The sequence below is a fragment of the Sinocyclocheilus rhinocerous genome, unplaced genomic scaffold (assembly GCF_001515625.1).
Source record: "Sinocyclocheilus rhinocerous isolate Xijiao unplaced genomic scaffold, SAMN03320098_v1.1 scaffold311, whole genome shotgun sequence".
NCBI classification, from domain to species: domain Eukaryota; kingdom Metazoa; phylum Chordata; class Actinopteri; order Cypriniformes; family Cyprinidae; genus Sinocyclocheilus; species Sinocyclocheilus rhinocerous.
Window position 1 is genome coordinate 120,669 of NW_015623669.1, and position 19,804 is coordinate 140,472.

The window sequence follows — 19,804 nt, forward strand, 5'->3', positions numbered from 1 at the left end:
GCAACCTTACGTTAACCACGATCCTTTTCCCAGGTGCATCGGGGCATTAAGGGAGTTGTGAGGGATAAGGAGGGCAACCCTATTTCCAATGCCACTGTGTCTGTGGAGGGAGTCAACCATGACATTAGGACAGGTGAGATATTTTCTGTAGTTCTGAAAATTGTCCTGTTTTTAGGGTACTGGACAGTTTCAAAAAAGACTTCTACTCTTAGGTGAATCTGGAGATTACTGGCGACTTCTAAATCCCGGTGAGTACCGTGTAACGGCCCGAGCAGAAGGCTACTCCCCCTTCACACGTCTATGTGTGGTAGGGTTCGACCCAGGCGCTACCTTGTGCAACTTTGACCTCAACAAATCTAACTGGGACCGCATCAAACAGATCATGGCTCTACATGGCAATAGACCCATCCGATTGCTGAGCAGTGGCAACAGGGGTAGTGGACAACGCTATACATACAGCACTAACCAAATCCCAAATTCTAAATTCAGTAACCAAATTCTTAACGGTAATGGTGGGGTCATGAGAAGGGCTCGTCTTCGTCGATTACGGCTAATGAGAATCCGCCGCCTAAGGCAACAGAGGCTTCTAGCCAGCAAAACAACAACACCACCTACCACAACCACGATGACCACAACTACAGTTCCACCTACCACAGAGAGTACAACTCCCTGGTATGACTCTTGGCCTCTTGGGGAAATTTTTGAAGAGAACACAACCCCACCAGAAGAGATTAAGTTGACAGATGCACTGGACTACAACTACAATTACAAGATAGATGATTATTAAGAGCAAACTACAGATCAAAGTTTTGCTCCAGAGATTGATTGTTTTGGACTAGTATAGGTCATTGTTGCCATGCTTTTGCGCCTTGGTTTGATTGGATCTGGAAGAGATATGAGCAAAGAGGAGTCACATGTAGAATCAAAGAATTCTGGCAACACTAAATAAGCTTTGCACAGTTTTGAAGTAATTACAGAAGATTTTTATTCCAGAATATAAATTTTCAAGTTGAAACCTTGATTATTAACACTTCTTTTTCTGGTTGCAAAGCTGGTTGGAGGCATCACTTAATGGTTTGCAAAGACTTAGAAGTAGTAAGAATAATCATGCTGTGTATTCATGGCTAAACATCTGTACTATACTACCAAAATGTAACATAAAAACTTCTCATATGACCATCATGCCCACTGAGGGGAAATGAGAATGTTTTAATGCAAGAGAAGTGGTTGTATTACCATTTCTACCTTTCTCTCACATAAACAGTCAGTGTTTGTTGAAGGCAAGTGTACAAGGGAGATTTTCCCTCAAAGTTCCACCATGTTTAATGGTCTGTTCTAAAAGATGGTTTCTTTCCAGTAAATAAAGTCTTTTCATATTCACTCTGTTGTCGTTTTATCTGCATTACAGTGTCAAGTGCACATCAAGTCACTACCTTCATACTCTGTCATATTTAACAATACACATTAGGGGTGACTATTCATAGTGTAGTCCAGCCTTTCCTAGCATATTGATTCAAGTATTAAACACTTACATGGTAGTGAATGTCGACTGAAGTCCACATGGGGAAGTCTTCCAGGATAAAGGGATCTTTATAAATTGGTAACAACTAAGGGGCTAAGAGATCCAAAGATCTCCAAGTTCATATATATATATATATATTGAAATAATGAGTTTAAAAGGCTAATAAGGAATCAATCAAAGTACTATAAAATGGTAACACTTTACAATAAGGTTCAATTTGATGACATTAGAGCATGATGCTCATGATATCTACGAACAACAGTTTTAAAAATGCAAGTACATGTTAACAATGTATAGAAATTAGCACTGAACAAGAATACATGCTGTACAAGCAGGGTAGGTTGGGGGATATGATGCCGTTGATAAAGACAGTGACTAGTTAATTGCGGATTTCTCTGGATTTAATCATTGTTGGAAATTTGGGATGATGTAAGTACAGCTCAACAAAATATATAAAACTGTTCTAGTGGTTTTTGGATGTTTTAATGCAAAAATCTTACATATTGTACCTTTAATGCAGGTCTTGACGCAAGACTCTTGAGCCAATTACAAACGTTAATCACTTGGGTTTGACCATAGACTGTTGACCCAGCGGGCCATGAGGTCGGAAGGAAATGTAGCCTCTGTAAATAGATCCTCTCAACTAATAACAACTTTAGTATGCTAGAGGCATTTCCCCTTTCTTCAATGCTCGATTTTAGTGTCTTCATACTTACCTGTAAGTTCTTTTCTTTTTATTTGATTTAATTTTAGAAATGGGAAAGGAGAGGTACAAGAGTGTTTATATTTCACTGGATGTTGTATTTAGTTGTTTGGTATTCTATCTTAAACTGTTGCAATCTTCCATTGTTGTTTTGGTTGAACTGGTGAACGAGCACATGAAGACTCCAATCTCTATTATGTCAGAAAAACAAACAACGCATTTTCGCTCACAAGGCGTCAGATTACTGCGGCATATATTGAGTTGCACATTTAAGATCCTCACACTATAATAATATTATGTAATGTCATGAGCTTAAAGGGGTCATATGATGCGATTTAAATTTTTCCTTTCTCTTTGGAGTGTTACAAGCTCTTGGTGCATAAAGAAGATCTGTAAAGTTGCAAAGACTAAAGTCTCAAATCCAAAGAGATATTCTAGAAATCAGTGGTTAAGTTGTATTTACAACACTGTTCCAGAACAGTTTAACCCAAATATTCAGATGTGTGCAGCACATTTTATGGAGGACTGTTTCCTGATCCTGGGAGAGTAGACTACAATGCCGGCTGCTCACAGACTGTAAGTATGTTTTTTATATTTAAAGAATTTGCCACTGATGATTCAAACGTGAGTTTTGGGCAGTGTAGAGTAGCGCTTGTTGTTTGTCATTTCTCCGATTACAAATGCAGACATGGTTTTATGTTTACTCGGCGCGATGCAACGCAACGAAAAAAAGAGTATAAGCCATTATAATCCGTAATTATGTCCCCACTGGATGCAACAAATGCCTCGTTTATAATGGGTTTTAATGTTTTTGTCTCGTCGCTCCGGCCGGGACACGCCATCACAGTATGGTAAGGGGTGTAACATTTCCGTCACACACTTGAGGTATTCGGCCAATCACAACGCACTAGATAGCTGGCCAATCACAGCACACCTTGCTTTTCAGAACGATGAGCTTTGTAAAAATCGACGTGTTTCAGAAAGGCGGGGCATAGAGGAGAAACAATAATGTACAGTATGTGGAAAATAATGTGTTTTTTTAACCTTAAACTGCATAAACACATTTCATTACACCAAATACACCAAATAATGTTCTTTTTAGCAGCATCATATGACCCCTTTAAATTGTCATGAGTTAACTCAATACATATGTGCTGAAGGCATACAAACACACCATCAGTTCTGCTTAAAGTTTGTTGACTTTTGCTCACCTTGTTACTAATGACAAATGAAACCGGAATCTTATCTTTTCAGAGACTGTAATTACATGTGATGGGTTTGTTTAGTGTCTCAGTTGTGGTAAGATGTTGTATTGTCACACAATTATTTATTTGTTGTATATTGTATGCAAAGTAGTGTGTGATGTAATGATGCTTTTCTTTTATTCAGACTCTGGGGTGATCCATGTGCAGTCAGCAAACTGTGGCCGCACACGCAGCAAAATTTGCAGCATTGGACGACCAATCTTTGTAGCAATCTTTTTCTTTCAAACTTCAGGCTGAAGAATGATTAAAATTGAGTCCTTACTCTGTGGCTTTGCACTGATCAGCCCACAACATTAAAACCACCTGCATGATGTCCAGTGTTGGGCTAGTTACTCAAAGAATGTAATATATTACTCATTACTAGTTACTCATTTCAAAAGTAATATTGTTACTTTACGTATTACTTTCTGGCAACAGTAATTAGTTACACTACTAGTTACATTACTTTTTCTTCACGCCCCACAGAAGTTGTAACTGTGTTGAACTAAATCTTCCACATAAAATTCTAGTGATTGATAGTGACATTCAAGTAGAAGTGTTGTATTAATCTCATTAACTGTCATGTGTAGCTTGAGGCTAATTGTAATTTCTCCGTTACGCATATGCGATTATATTTAATTATGAAAATAAATTATTTGTTATTATTTAATATTTAATAAATAATTTAATATTTAATAAATTATTTGATTGTTGGATTTTAAATTAGCGTGATTTGGGCATCAAAAGTAACTAAGTAACTAAGCTGTTTTATGGATGGTAACTGTAATATGAAATCTTATTAGTAATTAGTTACACTACTAGTTACTGCAAAAAGTATTATTATTATTGTAACTAGTTACTGCCCAACACTGCTAGCGACTGACGCTAAAGTCTGCAGTCTTTAGCGCTCTTGTTAACATGCCTGCCTCCGATGCCAGAAATGCCGGTTTGAGTGAGGGGCAGAGGTGTAAACAAAAAGTATTATTATTACAGTAACTAAGTTACTAGTTACTGCCCAACACTGATGATGTCATATAGCAAGGTCCCCCTCCTGCTGCTAAAACATCTGATGCGTTGAGGCACGAACTCCACAAGATACTTTTAATGGCTCATTTTTCCTGCTGCCAACACATGAAATTCAAGAATGGACTGCTCACTTGCTTCCTAATATATCATGTCACGTTAAAGATGCACAAAGATGCATTTAAAAATATGCAAGTTACTTTTTAATGGAATGTAATCATTGTTTACATACTGGATGCTTTGCAGTTGTTACACATGTTAAATTTAGCAGTTTGGATGCTTTCATTGTGAACTGACTGGCTGTGTTTACACTGAGTTTATTAAATTGACACCATTGCTGCATCTGAATATGCCTACTTCCATACTATAAAGTAGGCGAAAAACGGTACATGGAAAATAGTATGTCCAAATTTATAGTATTCAAAAAACAAACAAAAAACAACAGTAGGTGAAAAGTACCCAGATGACCTACTACTTCTGCGATTCTAAAGTGTGCATCTGATGGTGCCACAGGATAGGAGTGAATGGTAGTGATGTGACACAACTGATGCTGCAGGTCATGTGACAGTAACATGACAGATGTATTCAGATTAATACATCTATACTACCAATATTCAAAATGCATGGAATGCACTGTAACATCATTAAGTAATATCGTACGACTAGACACAATGCGGTTTCAGGCGCAGCTCATATTTTTACTTTGGGCATCTTTCCTACTGTAGTTGTTGGAAACTGTAATTAACAAAAGTAGCACAGAGGTTCCTGTAGCGTCTTAATAGTGACGCACGCACAAGGCACTTAACTAAGCTGTTCAAAAAATGAAGTATGGTCACTTTGACTGTTGTTGGTTATGTTGACTCATGTTTCCAAACATCCGGTTAGGACTGTCTTTATCCACAGATGTGATGGACTGAGAGAGTGTGAGATAAACACTCGAGGACTGGAACAAGATCCATGTTTTGGCACCTACAAGTACTACACTACCAACCACATTTGCATCCCAGCAGGTTTTTTTCTTTTTCTCTCTCTCTTCCATTTCCTGTTCATTAAAATGTCCTTTTCTGTGCAAGTCTGTAACTGCCGCCTTCTTCCAGAAACAAGTGTGACTTGTCAGGATGGATACAGTTACTTGAAATGTGGTGAGCAATTTTACTTTAACTTTGTTTCAATAGATTAGATCACAAATTCTTAAATGCTATTTTTTTTATCTCCATGTAGATAACGGTAGGATTCAGATAAATACTGCAAACTATGGACGTACAGATAAAACCACCTGCTCTGAAGGACGTCCATCCGAACAGCTCCAAAACACCAACTGCTATTCACCCAATGCACTGGCTCCTGTGTCCAAAAGGTAGATGGATGCTGTATGTAATTTCTGCTGTACCTCTTTGTTTTTTGTAATGACTAATGTAAACCTCTCTTTTTTTGGCATAAAGCTGCAAATGGCCTGGAAAGTTGTGAGGTGTTTGCGACACATACAGTCTTTGCTGATCCCTGCGTTGGCATATACTAGTAACTCGCGATCTCTTATTTTTGTGTCCCATCCGCAGCCAATGAGTGTCCGTTAACCTCCCTACTTCCTATTCATTTCTGTTCAGGAAGAGTTTAGAACAGAGGTGTCCAAACTCTGTCCTGGAGGGCCGGTGTCCTGCAGAGTTTAACGCCAACTTGCCTCAGCACACCTGCCTAGAAGTTTGTAGTATGCCTAGTAAGACCTTGATTAGCTGGTTCAGGTGTGTTTAATTGGGGTTGGGGCTGAATTCTGCAGGACAGCGGCCCTTCAGGAGCATGATTGGACACCCCTGGTTTAGAGGAATTAAAATGTCAGCCTTATTTAGGAGAGAACATCTGAGTTCAGAGTTACTTGTCTCCTGTTTACAGTGTTGGGGAGTAACTAGTTACATGTAACGGAATTACGTAATTTAATTACAAAATAAAAGTAATTGTAATCAGTTACAGTTACTAAGATAAAATATGTAATTAAATTACAGTTACTTATGAAAATGTTAAGGATTACAAAGGGGGTTACATCTGATTTTTTTTCACAAACACTCCCACATACATATTTAATTGAGTTCTTTCATAAATTGCAGTGACTGCTCTAAAATATGAAACAACAATGTTTCAGGAGTTTAGAACAAGCTTATTCGATAACTCTTTTATTTCCTATATGGGTTTATATATAGCTATGCTTCATTTTTTAAAGATTAACTGTTGACTGTTTAGGTTTTTGGGGGGTTAAAAAAAAAGTAGTGAATTTTTATCATTGTAGGGTGGTTGTGTCCACACACTGCTAAGACACATTTATATGCAAATGAAGATATTTCGCATCCAATGTCTCCTTTAAAATTAAAATATTATAATCTTTATTCAAGTGATGAAGGATTTCGAAAGTCTGACGGTTATCAGTGTTGAGCACATATTGTAATGTTAACCCTGCCTGGTTTACATGTTTGAAAGTGATTAACAGTTGAAAATATTAGACATTTAGAAAAGTAATCAAAAAGTAATCAAATGTAATCAGTTACATTACTTTAATAAAGTAATTGAAAAGTTACACTACTTATTACATTTTAAGTAGGGTAACTTGTAATCTGTAACCTATTACATTTCCAAAGTAACCTTCCCAACACTGCCTGTTTACCAGCAGCTCACAAACCAGTCAAGACCAGACATGCTTTTCAAAGGTGTTATCATAGTACACACAAGCCCAAGCCTGTTTTATTTGAAAGATTATGGTGTTCACTTTACTAAACTGCTCTTGCATCCTCTGTGTTCTGTAGGTTCAAGTGTGATCTGCGAACATGCAAATAATACCCTGATGTGTGGTGTGTATTATGCTACATGAGCACTGCTTATTTCTCTTTGAGAAAGTAGTATTAGTGTGTTTATAGCAAAATTGCAAGAGCTGACTGCCACAAATCATAATGTATCACTTGTTTTTTCATCCAAGAAATTTAACATTTTATTACTAAAGCTGAATGTTATTTTTTTTTTTAGATCAAGGGACTGTCATACGCATTCACAGCGCTAACTACGGCCGAACTGACAGCAACACGTGCTGTACTGGACGACCTGCTTCTCAGCTACGCCTCAAACTCCCAGGCAATGGCTACTTATGTGTGAGTGTGCAAACAAAACATTTTTTACACTTTTCACATGTATTCAACATCTTAGCTGATTTTTCTGGATTTTCAGCTCCTAAATGCCCAAAATTCTTCTAAACACAGTAAAACCGACCCCCACCACCCTCCAGACTAAGTCAGTCAAGGTTATCTGTGGTTGGGTTTTTATTTATTTTTTTACTTTTTATTTTACCAGAAAATCTCATTGAGATTAAAATCTTTGACAATTTACTTATTTAATTTTTGTTGGTGTGAAGGAAAAAATAGCTGCTCCCTAGTCGCCTCCAATGGCGTCTTCTCAGATCCATGCACTAACACATTCAAGTATCCGTACGTCTCTTACAGCTGCATACATAACTGTAAGTGTTACTGTGTACAGTGAAATTGCTCACTTTTCTCTTTTACGGTTATTCGAGTTACTCCTGCATCAGGCTAGATTGACACTCTTCATGGTGGCTTTCTTTGGGGGCTTTCTCTTCATGGAGGCTGATGTTGTGGATTTTTTTTTCTATCACTTTTCCCAATTTTCTAAACTCATAAGGCCTACACTTAACCTAGCGCCCAGTGGGTTAGAGCAAATTGAATAAACCACTTTAAAGAAATAAATAAATAAAAAATGCCCATCCTGGGGTGCGTTTCCCCAAAACAACTATGGTCGCAAGTTGTTGTTACCAATAGAGTTCAGTGGAACTTACCACCTAGTTAGCTAACGATGCTTCTGGGAAATGCCACCCCTGGTTGACTGATTGACTGGAGCACACAATATTTCACCACATCAGTTTTTCTTGCCAATGTGTTGTTTCGGCTGAATATTTCGGTTGGGTGGTTTAGTAAAGTATCAGTATTGAATATAATGCTATACCCACATACTGATCTATTCATCATGTTGAGCAATATCAAACTTAAAGGTGGCATGAAACAGAAACTGGGATTGTCTTTTCTTCCCTGTTGTGACATACCCAGCTTCTCAAACAAAAAGTAAATGAAGGATGGGACTTTTGTCCATTTGATCATTGTATTGTTGTGATCATTTGATGAGAGTGAAAGGTGCTGCAGGGGAAGGATTGCTGAAAGTCATCTATTGGTAAAACCTATTGCCCAGGGAGGGGATGTTAATCTTTTCATTTTAAAGATTACAATGACAAAAGAGATCTGCATGGATAAATTCAATATAAGTTTATTTGTATAGCGCTTTTCACAATACATATCGTTTCAAAGCAGCTGCACGGAAAATGCATGTTTCAATGTTATAATCAAGAAGTATTCTATTCAGCCAGAGGCGAGTATATAAAAGTAATGTCAATATGGTAGTATTATATAGCAATAAAATATGTATATATGGTCAGTAAACATCATGTATTCACTTAAGCAGACATAATGAACATGTTACAGCAATGATTACAGCTTGTGATCGTTATAACTCTAAGGATAATATTAGACAGTTGTATGTTAATCTAAAGCTGGCGTCATTGGAAGTCTTAGCAAGTGATCTGCAATTTCCCATTTTGCAAAGTCAACATAAATCATTTATAATAAATGCTGAAACATTCCATAAAAAAAAAAAAAAAAGTTGTCCATTTTGACTTTAAACTTAGAGAGTCAAATGAATAGTAATCCTGTGGTTTGTTTAGGCTCTTACTAAACTTCTATGCAAAGCAACAGGGGTGAAGTCAATGTGGTCACCACAATTTCCTTATATCTACTGAATCAAATGAATATAATTATTAAATCTGCCCAACCAAGCTTAAAATGAAGAGGTGAATGTATTTGAGTTTGTGATTCAGAGATCATCACAATCACACTGACACTCTGTCCTGCCCTCGCCAACAAACTGAAGCCCATTTAGTATGATATTACACAGTTCATCTCATCAGACAGATCCTCCTCAAAGCATCCGGTCGCTTGTCCTGCCCTTCCTCGACTTATAAGGTCAGTTGCAGCACTCTCAATTTCATCAATAGTCATGTGACAGGCATCTGCAATTTCCCGCTTTGCAAAGTCAACAAATTTGGGGTCTTTGGCATATTGACCCAAGCCTTCAGAGATCAGGATCTAAATAAAAACAAAACAGAAAGACAAAGAGATGCTGGACCGGATTTACATTACAACCATCTGAAACCCACTGACTACACACAGCTGATCTCCATTTCACTATTTATGTGTCTGCTTAAACCAATTAGTTGCACCAGTAATAATTTAGGATATGCCATATCAAATAGAGTGCAAAAAAAATAGAGTGCATTTTTTAAATGGAACCATCTATTGAACCCTATATCCAAAAAATAATGTGTTTTGAGTATCATATTTGATACATCAGGATTTTATGGCTCATATAGTATCGTTTAGTGAGAATATGAAGCTCATACTTGAGGAATATAACACCTCAGTTTTATTCAGAGGCCCAAACTGAGTGAAAATATGCAAATTGGTGCAGAAATTCTGATAGCTTGTAAATCAACGAGATCTTCATAACAGTAACTTACATAAAGTCTACTTACCTAAAATGCATATGAATATCAGTTGTCACTCTATATCTTTCAATAATATGTTAGATGTTGTTTAAATGCTTAGTTTTATGATCAGAATTCTGTAGTTTTCAACATGGGAGTCGATAATGATTGAGAGATGAACAAATGAACATTCCTCAAAAGACTGATAGATCATATTTGATACTAACATTTGAACATGACATATATGTATGGATAATCAAGTAATCCTAAGCTGCTTCAGTCCAGTAATTGCTCATCTTGAAATATTACAAGCAATATAAAATCAATAGATTTCACAGCAAAAGTCACGTGAACCACAACCTGAAAGGGGGAATTTTTACAATTATACTAAAAGGCTTTTAATTTACTTTTCAAAGATCATGTTGATAATTTAGAGGCCTTAGAACTTAGAAAGTAGGCTTTATAGGGGTTATGTTTCCTCTTTTGTTAATCACAGCCAAAAAGCGAAATTAAGTCTATGCTTCACTGCTGTAAAGCAAAAAGTCCAGCTTGAATAGTTTTTATAGCCACTGTACCTGCACAAATAACAACTATCCTTATTACTTATTTTCAGGCAAAATGGTAATTTTATACACCATTCAAAAAGCGTATTTACCGACTCCACGAGGCTGTCAGCGCTTCCCTTCTCTATGTATCCGGGGCTGTGTTGGGACGGCACTCTGAGAGTGGTGTACGCCCGAGGCTGCTGGGCCACGCCTGCCATTCCACTGCCAATCCACCCGGGACGGGCCGATGCCGGCAGACTGGCGCTGCCATTGGTGTCACCCCACATTGCCTGAGTGCCCCCCACCTCGTTCATCAGAATGAGGGGGGCGTAGAGGAGACGGCCCCTTCTGGCCTGGTTGTTTGCCCAAGAGGCCGAAGAAACTCCAGATGAAATGCTGCTCCGCCGTGAGTCGTAGCTGTTGTTTGTCTGTTGGAGCAGGTACGTAAATCATTTTATTTTTGTGTGTGGAAAAAAGTCAAACTGTGTCATAATTTAATTGAATGTAATAATGAAATTAATTTAATTAAATTTTTTTTGCACAATGTTGATTTTGTTTAAAGTAAATTGCTGCTGTATTCTCAGAATGATACACTACATCTTTTCAACCCTGTAAAGCCTGAATTATGAAATAAAATACAAAAAATGTAATTTAATTAATTTTCTGACTATTGTTTAATTGAACTGATTGAACCTAAGATGTTTTTTATTTTAAAAAATGTTGCATACTTTTTAAAAATGTAATTTGTTTTCTTTGCATTATATTTCATATATAAGGCCTTTATAGTAATTTATTGACAACAATGTTTTTTTTATTACATTTACAATCCATGAAACCTATTTTGCTATGCGTTTATAGTTTCATCAGTGACAAGATAAGTATACTGTAAATATAAATGTAAAAATTTTTATTTAATGTAATATATAGATTATATTAATATGAATAACAACCATAATCAAATAAATTAAATTAAATTTGTAGCAAGAAGATTATTATAGCAAAAATCATTAATCAAGAAGTTAGAGCAGGCTGCATGTATAAATAAATAATATAGATATACATTTTAGCTCCTACTCAAAGAGCAAGTTTTGTATATAATTCATTTAAAATAATGATTAAAGGATTTTTATTATGGTAGCCGTAATATATCATTAAAATAAATGACAATGATGACTGAAATAAATATACTGCAAATGCCTGCTATACAGTAAAGTATGGATCATGTTGGGGGATGTGTACCTGTGCTTGTGCCCTGCAGGGTGGGGAGTTTTGATGGTAAGTGCCTGGAATGGGCAGATCTTCATTACTGGTCTGCCTTCTCAAACACTGGATGTTGAAGTTTGGCTTTCGACCTGACAGATACAGGAAAAAATAAACAATGTTAGATTCACTGAAGAGCTGAACACGTTATATTTTGTGCAGTGCAGAAATATAGTAGTTGGTTTTACCTAAGGGAGTCGGGGGAAGCATACGTCGCCGTGCAGAGAAACCGTTGCCGTTGTATCCGTTAGCATTGTATCCATTAATATGGTAACCATTACCATTGTATCCATTGCTGCTGTAGCCGTTGCTGGAGTAATGGTTGCCTTGATAACCAGTCCCATTGTTACCATTAACATTGTAGCCATTTCCAGGGTAACCATTGCCATGGTAGCCACCAGCATCTTGGCTGTTGCCTTGGTAACTGTTGTTGTCAATGTTACTGGGCTGAACTGGCGCCACACTTTCACTGCTCACATTAAGTGCTGGTGTTTGTGCTGGAGGAACCTCAGGAAACCACTGTCTGTTCAAACATCAACACAAACTCAGACAGATATATTCATTTGTGAGCAAAGTTTGTCAAATATGAGAAAGTCCCTTCTGTTTGAGTCATGTAAAGGTCCCAATATACTCTCAGCGAAGTTCTTTTTTATTCTTCGTTTAGGGGTAAAAAGAAAATTGAAATACCTTTGCAGTGGTTTACTGTTAGCAACACTGACCACATTTGTTAAGAGCAGCGTTTAGATTAATATGTAAATATGTGCTGCGTGCTTTAATCTCAATAGCAATATAAACACACAACTAAATGACAGCAGTGAGAAAACAGCAGTTAAGAAAGCATCTGATCATAGTGATGTGGATGTTTGCACCAGCTCTGCCATTCGGCACTCCAGTAAAGTTACGCCATGTTCATTTATATAGCACATGTACAATAGATTGCTTTAAAGCAAGCAGCTTTACAGTATTAAACATGATAAAACAGTGTCAGTGTTGTTTTCTATTAGAATTTTTCTATTGTAAACTAAAGCAGCTCTCCGGTGTTTTCATGTTTTAACATGCATCTAACTTCGACAGACTAGACTGAACATATAATAAGAAATGAACCAGAGAATAGTTCCATGTTAAAGAAGGCGGAGCTCCAGAGCCACACCTACCTGTTATGTAATCACCACTGACCAATGGTAGTTTGAAGGTGTTTACCAGCTGAAGTGAACTTTTCTAGAAAGTTCACTTTGACGAGCTGTTTTGAACTCACAAACCTCCAAATGAACTTCATTTTGGCTCGATTTTGTTTGAAATTACATCACACCAGTTCGTTCTTTCATTGTAATTAATAGAAAAAAAGTATATTTATTGTATTTTTTTCCGGAAAGTTTGCTTTGGCAAACTGTTTCAAAACTCTCGAAACAAACTCTGTTTTGGTCTGATTTTGTTTGAAATGACATGGTTCTTTGATTTTGCTTGAAGTATATCAGTTTTGCTTGACAGCATAGATATGAAAAGGTAGATGCCACATTCAACCACATTCCGGATTAGAAATACAAACACGCATAAAAATTGTTTAAAAAAAACTACAAACATGGCTGATGGCCGATGACCAGGTAGAGAAAGAGGTTTGAGTGATAAATAATCAATATCAATATTTATTTAATGTTATTCACATTAAATTTCATCTGTAAGAACACTGTGAACTTTCATAAAGATACATTTGGTCATTAACTTTTAAATGCATCATTATAAAAACACATGAGGAGAATTCTCGGCATGATAGACCCGCGACTGGCAGATCAACGTGCCTCTTCATTTCTCTCCAATACGGTAGGGAATTAAACGAAATGTGGATGATGTTAACCAAAGACTGTGAGAAAATGATTGACAGGGCAGTTTAAACGGTGACAGAATGCATATAACTAAGCAAGGCGCAGTTATGACGAAGTAGTCTGTCCCAAAGCTTGCATACTATTCTGCTACATACTCAAAAGTATGTACTTTTTCTTCACAAAAAGAGTACATACTTTTAGGGCATAGTATAAGTAGGAGAACTGGGATGCAGCAACAACAACGGCCCATAGAAACAGCCGATAATGATGCATCTACGTATACATATCAATGCATGACAGTGCTTGTTTTGGTGCATTATGGGTAGTCAAACATGTTGTGCTCACCTATCATTTGAGACTGCACACTGAGGCTCCTCCTTGCTGACATCGCCTTGCTCTGTAGGATATGGCATCGCTGTGACTCCTCCTCCCATCACTCCCCCTTCTCCTCCTGTGACTCCTTCACCTCCACCTGTGACTCCTCCCGGAGTGATGACTCCTCCTGTGACTCCTCCATTTTGCATTCCTCCATCCGGGGATGGGGAAGGAATATAGTCACAAGCTCTGGTTGTGTCAGTCCTGAATATGAGAAATACATCGATGATATAGCCTATAAAAAAAAACCTTGAGGTCGTCCTGTCAACTTATAGAATTTCCTTTAAGTTCTTCAAATCCCGTTTGAAAGTATGAGTAGACAAACAACTGAGTGAACATTGTCACCTGCATTTCTTCATGCTAACAGCGAAAAGCCAAGGCTACAATAGCTGATAATGCTCCACAATGATAGTGTTCTTTCAAGATGTTTAAAAGTACTGTAAGTCAAAGTTTCCTTATAAGACAAGAAGATGCAAAAAAAACTTTGACAGCAAATGTTACAGTGTGCTACCTAAAAGCCTATTCACACGGAGCATTAATTTTCACCACATATTAAAAAAAAATTTTTTAACCATGTGTCCATGGCACACTAGATAGATTCAGAGCTCATCATCTGAATTAAAGAAATTAATAAAAAAGCCACTGCCTGTCAGCAAAGTAAAAAAAAAGAAGAGTGTTTTACTTCCGTTATGTCACTTTGCTGCTTTGCTCTTGGTGTGAATAGGCCTTAAAGGGACAGTTCACCCATAAATCATCATTTCCTAATACCTAATGACATTCCAGAACTAAGATTTTCATATGATTTACACTATCTTTCAAAAGTTTGGGGTCGGTAAGACTTTAATGTTTTATTCTGTTCTTTATTTTTTTATGACATGTTGGTGTTATATCTTTCACTTGGCTGTGAAAGCCAAGTGAAAGTAATTACGACTTGTCAACTCGTAAGTACGACGTCAGGTGCATTCAAGTCAGTTTAGTCGGCACAAGATGGCGGTGTACCTAATTTGAATAAATTACAAGAAAATACAACAGGGTCTGTTAACTCTGCTTATAGAAAATGAAGAGCAAAGAATTCGCATCAGGTGTGTTTTGTGTTTTTAATATTTTTAAAACATGCAACATGGCAAATCAAAAGATTTTCACCTATAGGTGCAAAAATGATAGAATTTGTTTTACTTGGATTTCATTAACTAGCTGCGAAACAAGAACATGACCAATTTAAGTTTATAGGACAACTAAACTATCAATTTAAACAAAAATTTACCGTCAACTACAGACGTTGCATCCTGTAAGGCATTTCCTGAACATCACACCATTATATGAGAGTCGTAAAAAACTGAACCATGGCCAGCCAGGCGGCAACTTTCTCCAATGAGTTCAAAAAAAATTAACTTAAATGATTTTAGCAAATGGCTGCAATATAACAAAGGGTGAAAAATTTAAGGGGGTCTGAATACTTTCCGTACCCACTGTATATATATATATATATATATAAAACAAACACTGAGACATTTATCAAAATATCTTCTTTCCCAAAATATATTTTGTTTAAAAGTATCATACCAGTTTGAATGAAAATGAGGATGAGTAAATGATGACTGTATTTTCTTTTTCTTTTTTTGGGTGAACTATCCCTTTAAGCTGTCACCTGTTTGTGAGAATTCATAGTGCCAGGGTTTTCAACCAGGGGTCCCTGAAGGTACTGCATGTGGGTTGTGTGTTTAAAACTAATTTGTAAATAATGAAAATGAGTATAATGCAGTAATGTTAATGTTCTTGATGAAAGTTACTAGAAATTGTTATTGAGAAAATTCAGACAGTTAAACTGGTGACCCTGGGGTTGGCTGAGAGGTTCATGAGCACGTAAAGGTTGAAAACCCCTGCCATACTCCCATTTTACAGTACACTAGAGAGCATGACATCTACACAGCATGTCTGTCAAGCTTGGCAAGCATCGCAACTCGCCAGAATTCAAAATACTTTGCATATTTTCATGTTAAACTGCAATGAAAACCACGTTTCTGGAGCGTCTCAAAGCTGTAAAGTGATTTGTTAGCTGACAGTTAGAAAAATACAGCCCAATATTAAGAGATAAAAATACTGTTAGGTTTTATCTTGGACTAAAATCTGACCAAATACCACACCCTTCAGTCAAAATAGATCAAACAGCTTTCAGACCTCGAGACTCTGAGCAAATCAAGCCATTAATTCTCTAATTTGGCATGCTGCATCAGCCTCTGTTTATACAGGTATATTTCTATTCTTAGTGTGCTCCTTGCCTTTGGTTGTTATTCAGTATCCACAATGGGGTGAGTTTGCTGTGACTGGAGGCCCACCTGCTGAGCAGGGGAGACAAACTCTGAGGCTGTTCACTTATCACTGTGTTTTCGGAGAGGGCAGAGGCCGGGCGGGAGTCCACCAGGGCCTCCTCCAGCATAAAGCTCCCACTGTGTACTCTAGGAGGAAGCTCAATGCTCACTGTGGTCTCGTCCAGATGGGGCGGCATAGGGGTGCTTCTGGGAGTGGACATGGCCGATGTGGGAGGAGCATCACTGAAGACACTGTCACTCTGCCGTCAAGGGAAACACAATTAACTGTGGTTGCAGTGAGACTAATTACAAATGCCACCTGGTTACACTTTAATTTGTGATTTTTACAGTAAAATTATACAATTAAGTACTACTAATTAACACTATGTACTGTGTATAATTATTATGTATATATAAATACACAAAACATTTAAAAAATATTTACATGTATATAAATATTTATATATAAACAAAACATTTTTCCTAAATATATGCATGCATGTGTGTGTATTTATATATACATAATAATTATACACAGTACAGACACATATTATGTAAACAAAAACTTTTATTTTGGATGCGATTAATTGCAATTAATCATTTGACAGTACTAGTTAAAATAGAAAACCACAGTAAATAGTAATAATACTTTACAATATTACTGTTTTTTGCTCAAATAAACACATTATTGGTGTGCATGAAAGACCTTTTTCAAAAAATGTTAAATTTTTGGCCCACAGTGTACATGAAACAAGGACACGAAAATAATACTGTTGGCACAACATCTTAAAGCACACTGATTGTACTATTCCCACTGGATTTTTAATGTTAGATGCTGGGTGTTCTTACCCTGAAGAACTCCTCTTCTTCCATCATCTCCCCCTCCAGCCCTTCCTCATCCTCCATCGCTATAGCCAGCCGCATCTCTGGGGCCAGATCCTGTAGTGTGCGTAACCCGGCCTGGACCACACAAGATCAGTCAAACATTGTTGTGTGTTTTTGCTGAGTATCATATTTGGCTCATGTATGATATAGAGAGAATATGGAGCTCATACTTGAGGAGGAAAAAACATGCAAATCGGTGCAGTTGCTGATATTTATATGCCCAAAGAAATAGCTTGTAATATACTCAATGAGGTTTTTATAACAGTATAAAAGACTACTTGCATAAAATGCATATAAATATCAGTTGTCACTCTGTATCTCCCAATAATGTCTTAGTAAAATGATATTTAAATCTCAAAAGATACGAACATCATCACAACATGCCACTGAAAAAAAGTATGCACTTTAAATAAGAAATAAGAAAGTTCATGCTGCCCAATTCAGCTTTCTATGTCATACTTAATTTTGCTGTTAAATATTATATATTATAAATATATTATTTCTGATCTGAAATAGTTATAATTCCAATGCATGCAAAACGGCCATTTGTAAAGCAAGGCAACACATTCAGACAACTGTCATAATTCTTTACCTGGAGCGAGGCTGACTTGTCCTTGCCTTTCTTCTTCCTCTCTTTCTCCTTTCGCTTGCGAAATTTTTTGAAGTAGTCCTGAATCAGGAAGCTGGCATAGAACTTTCCTGCAGTCACCTCATTCCCTAAAACGCAGAGAGATGGATTTTAAAAAAAGACTAAAAAAAGTTGTATTTGTCATTTGGTTGTCCATATCAGCACATAACACCAATGAGAAGAACTCATAACATACTGTACCTGAAGGAGGAGGTATAACTTCCTCTAGAAGTTTGGGTTTGGTGCGTTTCCAGATCTTTTTAATGATAGCTCTCAGCTCCTCGTTCTGCTGGTCAATGGGGCCTGTGGTGAATGGAAAGGTACTGCATTACTGTATTTAAGATAGATAAACGCTTCGTTTTTTGCTGTAGTGTGTCAAATAGCAAACATAAATATCAACCTTTTTCATATTGACGTTTGTTTATAAAGACAATTACTATCATCCTCTCTTGTAAATGTTAGAATTGACAGAAGTAAGTGTATTAACTAGTGTGTGTGTGTGTGTGTGTAGAAGTTCTACCGTCTGTTTTAATCTTGAGTGACGTTCTGACGAGAGCAAACAGAGTGGCATTGAAAGACACGGTGCCGTCAGGATGGAGAGGCACATTCATAGCAACCAATCTCTGCCGATGAGAAAGAGAGAGACAAACAGAAAGGTGCAGAGATTAGTGGTTGTAATGACATTGCTATGTGGAGCAGGTTGCTTGCTCATTCTGGGTAGTTGTTTACTGGGCCTCACAGGACTCTATGATATATTGGTCTTTTTTTAAATTTTATTTATACTTTTATACAGTAAGGACATGTTAAATTAATCAGAAGTGACAGTAAAGACATTTTAAAAAGCTTTCAAATAAATGCTGATTAGAAATGTTTGAACAGTAGTGTATGGCTCGGGTTCTATTCTCACCCATTTCATTGTAAGCCACTGACTGTACAAATCCAAGTCATGCTTACCCTACAGGCTACTCGATGTGGACAGAGTTTCCCAAAGCCCAGTGGAGGCTGAATTCTGCGCAACATGGTGACTACATCTAGATGTTTAATCCGTCCCCTGATGCAAAAAGATACAAAAGTATTCGTCATTTTAATTTACATACTCATTTAAGGCAGACATAAAGCTTATTGTTTGTGGATGTATGATATCACTTACGTGGCCTCTGGGTCGTAATCTGACCAGACTCGTTTAAACTCATCGAGGTGATGAGTGCCCAGCACAGTCCAGTCTCTTGAAGACGGAAGAAGGTGATGGACACTTTGGCACTCTCCCCTTCTTTCCCCTTTTAAAAGTGGAAAAAGAAAATGACAGGCCAAATATTAATGTGATTAAAGAGTCGAGGTAACAAAGTCCCTGATCATGTCAGTCTGACATTTCAGTGTGAATTGTTTTGTTAAGCAGTCACAATATAATGCAAGTTTTGCTAAGAGATGACAGCAAACCTGCAACCTTGAGGTTAAACATTCATAATAGGTCATTTTAAAGAAAGAAGAAAAAACAACCTGTTTAAGTGTAAGGACCAAAAAATGGTCAAGAAAGATTTAATTTGAAAGACAATCAAATCATAAAATTAAATTAAATTAAAGATTGAATTTATATTAAATGTAAATTAAGTGGTCAAGAAAAAAATTAATTCAAAAGACAATCAAATGGTTAAATTAAATTTTCACCAGAGAAGCTCAAAAAGTTACACTCATCTAAGGCATAAAAACATAACATTTAAATAAAGAACTAACATTAATATTAAAATAAAAAAACATTTTAAATGCTGTCCTAGAACCTTCTATTTATTGCCACATAAACCAGGACCAAAGTTTCTTTCTGCAGATTTCTATACGATGTCACCATAACAACACCGTAAAATTCATGTCATGTCGGAATGATCATATTTACAAGATAACTGTGCATAAACAC

The 19,804-nt window shown here is 36.9% G+C and overlaps 3 protein-coding genes across 4 annotated transcripts in view; 2 read left to right on the top strand and 1 right to left on the bottom strand.

Moving 5' to 3' along the window:
- Positions 1 to 18,627, top strand: part of LOC107722622 (inactive carboxypeptidase-like protein X2) — a 35,554-nt gene extending 16,927 nt beyond the window's left edge. The window contains exons 21-23 of one of the 2 annotated variants that reach the window (XR_001637830.1): positions 34 to 133; positions 213 to 1,345; positions 18,617 to 18,627. Coding sequence is in view for 1 of the 2 variants with exons in the window: in XM_016531099.1 (XP_016386585.1) it covers positions 34 to 133; positions 213 to 787 (675 nt within the window). In the remaining variant the exon portion in view is untranslated. Of the gene's footprint in view, positions 1 to 33; positions 134 to 212; positions 1,367 to 18,616 lie in introns of those variants that run through there. The other variant, XM_016531099.1, reaches the window with a different exon arrangement.
- On the top strand, positions 5,314 to 8,005 carry LOC107725228 (L-rhamnose-binding lectin CSL2-like). The gene is made up of 8 exons (XM_016534455.1): positions 5,314 to 5,318; positions 5,396 to 5,502; positions 5,590 to 5,634; positions 5,714 to 5,849; positions 6,097 to 6,206; positions 7,231 to 7,326; positions 7,499 to 7,620; positions 7,820 to 8,005. Exons 1-8 carry the CDS (start codon positions 5,314 to 5,316, stop codon positions 8,003 to 8,005), a joined length of 807 nt encoding a protein of 268 aa, XP_016389941.1.
- The window catches only part of LOC107723069 (voltage-dependent L-type calcium channel subunit alpha-1F-like), a 31,278-nt gene continuing 20,261 nt past the window's right edge, over positions 8,788 to 19,804 (bottom strand). Inside the window, 13 exon segments of the mRNA XM_016531612.1 lie at positions 8,788 to 9,675; positions 10,729 to 11,046; positions 11,858 to 11,970; positions 12,067 to 12,401; positions 14,044 to 14,277; positions 16,353 to 16,642; positions 17,232 to 17,342; positions 17,860 to 17,984; positions 18,097 to 18,198; positions 18,416 to 18,518; positions 18,850 to 18,946; positions 19,046 to 19,128; positions 19,131 to 19,172. Of these exon segments, the coding sequence (XP_016387098.1) occupies positions 9,466 to 9,675; positions 10,729 to 11,046; positions 11,858 to 11,970; positions 12,067 to 12,401; positions 14,044 to 14,277; positions 16,353 to 16,642; positions 17,232 to 17,342; positions 17,860 to 17,984; positions 18,097 to 18,198; positions 18,416 to 18,518; positions 18,850 to 18,946; positions 19,046 to 19,128; positions 19,131 to 19,172 (2,163 nt within the window). The 3' untranslated portion in view covers positions 8,788 to 9,465.